We start from the raw sequence: 3,255 nt of genomic DNA on the forward strand, positions 1-3,255 counted from the left end.
CACATATCTATGAGCTTCAAAAACAGACCTAGTATTGGCTACAGAACAACCAAAGGAGAGACTAGGCCTAGGCCTATGCAGCAGCAGCGAGCCGAAACGTTCATTTTTTTCTTGTCAGTCAGGACAGAATCTGCCGCGTGGGCTCAGTCAGAGGCCGATGGATTTTATTTCACAAAATATGGAACTTATATCTCGCAAATGTCATATATTTCTAATGCAATTAGTTGTTTACGTTTTGATCATCACTTAACTCTAAATTCACCTACTGTACAGTAATTTTAACGATCTCAATGACATTCAAAAACATACCATCTTTGATCCAAACACACTTCCATTTCTTGTTATTGTGCGCGGGATCTCAGTTTTGTCGCGGGGCCGGGTCTCGGATCGGTTGGCTCGATTTGCATGACTGCACTCGAAATAAAGATGGCTGCGCCCATGAGGGTCCTGGTTGGTGTGAAAGACGAAGTATTGAATGGGACAAACTCGAATTTTCTAACGAATAAAATAGGAGGAAATCCAGTAGGTACAGATTTCCATTTGTAATAGGCCTATCCTATGCCTACCCTATCTACTATCAGTACGCTAGGCCTAGTAGTAGTAGTAAGCTAGGCTAGGCCTCCCTATCTAGGCCTAGAAAGGTTTCCGTAGGTGAGTGCTTCCACCACACTCCAGTGACACAGACTTTAGCACTATGTAATAACTATAAGGAAGTGATCATTTTCTCATGAACACTCGTTTTCATTTTCATTAGACCTAAAAATGTAAATTATATGTTACTACTTGCCCTACCCACAAACCACAGATTTTTTTAATTTGAAAATCCGATGCACTAGCTAGAGGCTAGGCCTAGCCTAGGCCTACGGCTTACTTTAGGTCTAGCCTAGATAAGATGCAGCATTGTGCCCGACTGCTGGAAACAGTTTGATAGTAGTAGAGCTACCAGTTTTTTTTTTGTTTTTTTTTTTAATTTTGTTTTTTTAAATATTTTATATGTTTTACCAGACTAACAATACTCTATCTCCTACTGGTATTACTTAAAATTCATGAGACTTAAACATGATGTAATTTTTTTTCCCAGTGTTTATGATTACTTATACTAGGCCTATTTTGTATTCCACTGAGGGCTAGCTACTTCTATTATACACATATATTATATATATAGGCTAGGTCTAGATTCTATGTCAAATATGAAAAATTTGATAGGAAATGGCAATGCTGCAGCTATGGCCACAAGTTCATCACTCAGTTTACTTTGACTATAACACCTCCATACCATCTAGTGTACAAACAAATGCAGGCTGTAGTTGAATACTGGCCACAATGTTAAGTGATACAGTAGTTTGTGGCTGTTGTTCCCATTTGCCATAGGTAGATGAAAATAAAACATGAAAAACCTTTAAAAAAAAGCCTTTATTTTTAAAGCAGCCTTTTTTATTACTGTATAACAATGTCCCATTTTGCTCTGTAGGATTGGATCCATGGTGGAAAACAAAAAAATCCTGCTTGCAAATTGTGTGGAAAGATCCTCTACCTTGCCGTCCAAGTATACTGCCCTCTGGAGGGCTCAAAGTATCATAGAACTCTCTATATTTTTGCTTGTGCGAACAGATCGTGTTGGAATAAACAAGAGAGGTAAATTACTTATTATATACTGACTACATAGATTCTAGGTATTTGATTGGTTAAAAGCTGGGTAACAGTTGCAGCCATGCCCTCTAATGCCTACAGTCTATGTAGTGGTATATAAAACAAATATTTACTGGGTTTTAATCGGGTCATAGTTCAAAATGTAGCCCTTGGTGATCTGGAAGCATAAAATGTCCCTCGACTTCGTCTGGGGACAGAGTACATTCTCCAGATCAGCTCAGGCTATATTTTGAACTAGATGCCGCTCAACCCAGTAAATATTTGTATACTACAGTTTCTAAGTCGACATTGCCTAACTCAAATAATTTCTAAGTTGAACTTATTTTAGGGCAAATAGAAAAATTTATTAGATTATTACTCCCGGCCGCGTCAAAAATTTGGGAAATATTGACGCGGGAATAAAAAAAAAAATTTGCCGCATCAATTATTTCAACAGCATAAAAATAACAATGCAATTTTGTGACTTCAAATACATTTTCTTTAAAAAAAAAAAACTATAAAATTAAACCAGTTTTTATACAATATTTACTATTAATAGCCAAATATAAACAGTCCCTCCCTCATTGATACAAACAAAAGTGAAATAATCTATTGTTCCGATTAAAAAAAAAACACCTTCCCTCATCGAATTTTTTTTTTAAAAAGAGTGATAGTCTAATTTTATCTAAGTAGAACAATTTTTCAATGGCATTTTGGATTCGACTTTGTGCAAGTTCAACTGTATATAGTAAGTATTAGTGGCATTTCAGTGAATTTATTTGATACATCCTGCTTTAACACGTAGGATCGGAACCTCTTGTTAACTATAATAGCCATATGCACGCATCAAGTACAAAGATTACATTTTGTCCACAAACTTTTCTCTTATCAGCTGGGATATTCTGCGATCTCAGAAGGTAGCTGCTCCAAAATCTAAGAAAGCTGAAACAAAAGTGGATGAGGTTGTTCTGGCAACAAGTGACTGGTGCAATGATGCTGACGATTGGGGTTGTGATGGTGATAACAATGACTGCACAGACTTGAGTTTACAAGCAGAACGTTTTTGTGACAAAGAGGGCTATAATGGTGGAAATAAATTAGAGATATCAGAACAATCAAATGTGTGTGAACAGGGAGTTACTGGGGATTTTACTTCCCAAATGCTGGATTTAAGACTACATGATGACTTGGTTGTACAAGCAGAGGCGACGGATGAATTTTTGTCATTTTATATCAATGTTTTTGAAGAACCAACAGAACACACACATACAGCACATGAACTTAGACTTGTGAAGGAATATGAGAAAAGAGAGGGACTAGATTTTATGGATTGGCATGACAATTCCAGTAATAAAGGGTATGACACCAATACCATGTTTCTTTCATAGATCATAAAATATATTTCAAATGTTGGGACATTACTTGAAACAGTATCATTTTTATAGTTAAAAAAAAAAACAAGTTCCTTTTCTATTAACAGGTGCATAATACTGTTATTATTTGGCATAAACCCATACAAAGTACCATAAAACCTCAGGCTCCTTCTTTTCTATGCGAACTTTGGATGGGCTTCTTTTCAAGATGGGCTTCTTTTCAAGACTACTTTTGCTAAGTAAAGAGGGGGGG

At 36.4% G+C, this 3,255-nt stretch overlaps 2 protein-coding genes across 3 annotated transcripts in view; one reads left to right on the forward strand and one right to left on the reverse strand.

The window, feature by feature from the left end:
- The window catches only part of LOC117107819 (replication factor C subunit 1-like), a 19,909-nt gene extending 19,524 nt beyond the window's left edge, over positions 1-385 (reverse strand). The window contains exon 1 of the mRNA XM_033249603.1: positions 310-385. Within this exon, the coding sequence (XP_033105494.1) occupies positions 310-312 (3 nt within the window). The 5' untranslated portion in view covers positions 313-385. The remainder of the gene's footprint in view (positions 1-309) is intronic.
- LOC117107820 (programmed cell death protein 2-like) overlaps positions 374-3,255 on the forward strand; it is a 4,867-nt gene continuing 1,985 nt past the window's right edge. For both annotated transcript variants that reach the window (XM_033249604.1, XM_033249605.1), the window contains exons 1-3: positions 374-522; positions 1,472-1,635; positions 2,522-2,986. In XM_033249604.1, coding sequence (XP_033105495.1) covers positions 406-522; positions 1,472-1,635; positions 2,522-2,986 — 746 coding nt within the window. In that variant the 5' untranslated portion in view covers positions 374-405. The remainder of the gene's footprint in view (positions 523-1,471; positions 1,636-2,521; positions 2,987-3,255) is intronic.

This window comes from Anneissia japonica, unplaced genomic scaffold (assembly GCF_011630105.1).
Source record: "Anneissia japonica isolate Jap-2015-1 unplaced genomic scaffold, ASM1163010v1 scaffold287753_len344599_cov186, whole genome shotgun sequence".
Taxonomy (NCBI): Eukaryota; Metazoa; Echinodermata; class Crinoidea; order Comatulida; family Comatulidae; genus Anneissia; species Anneissia japonica.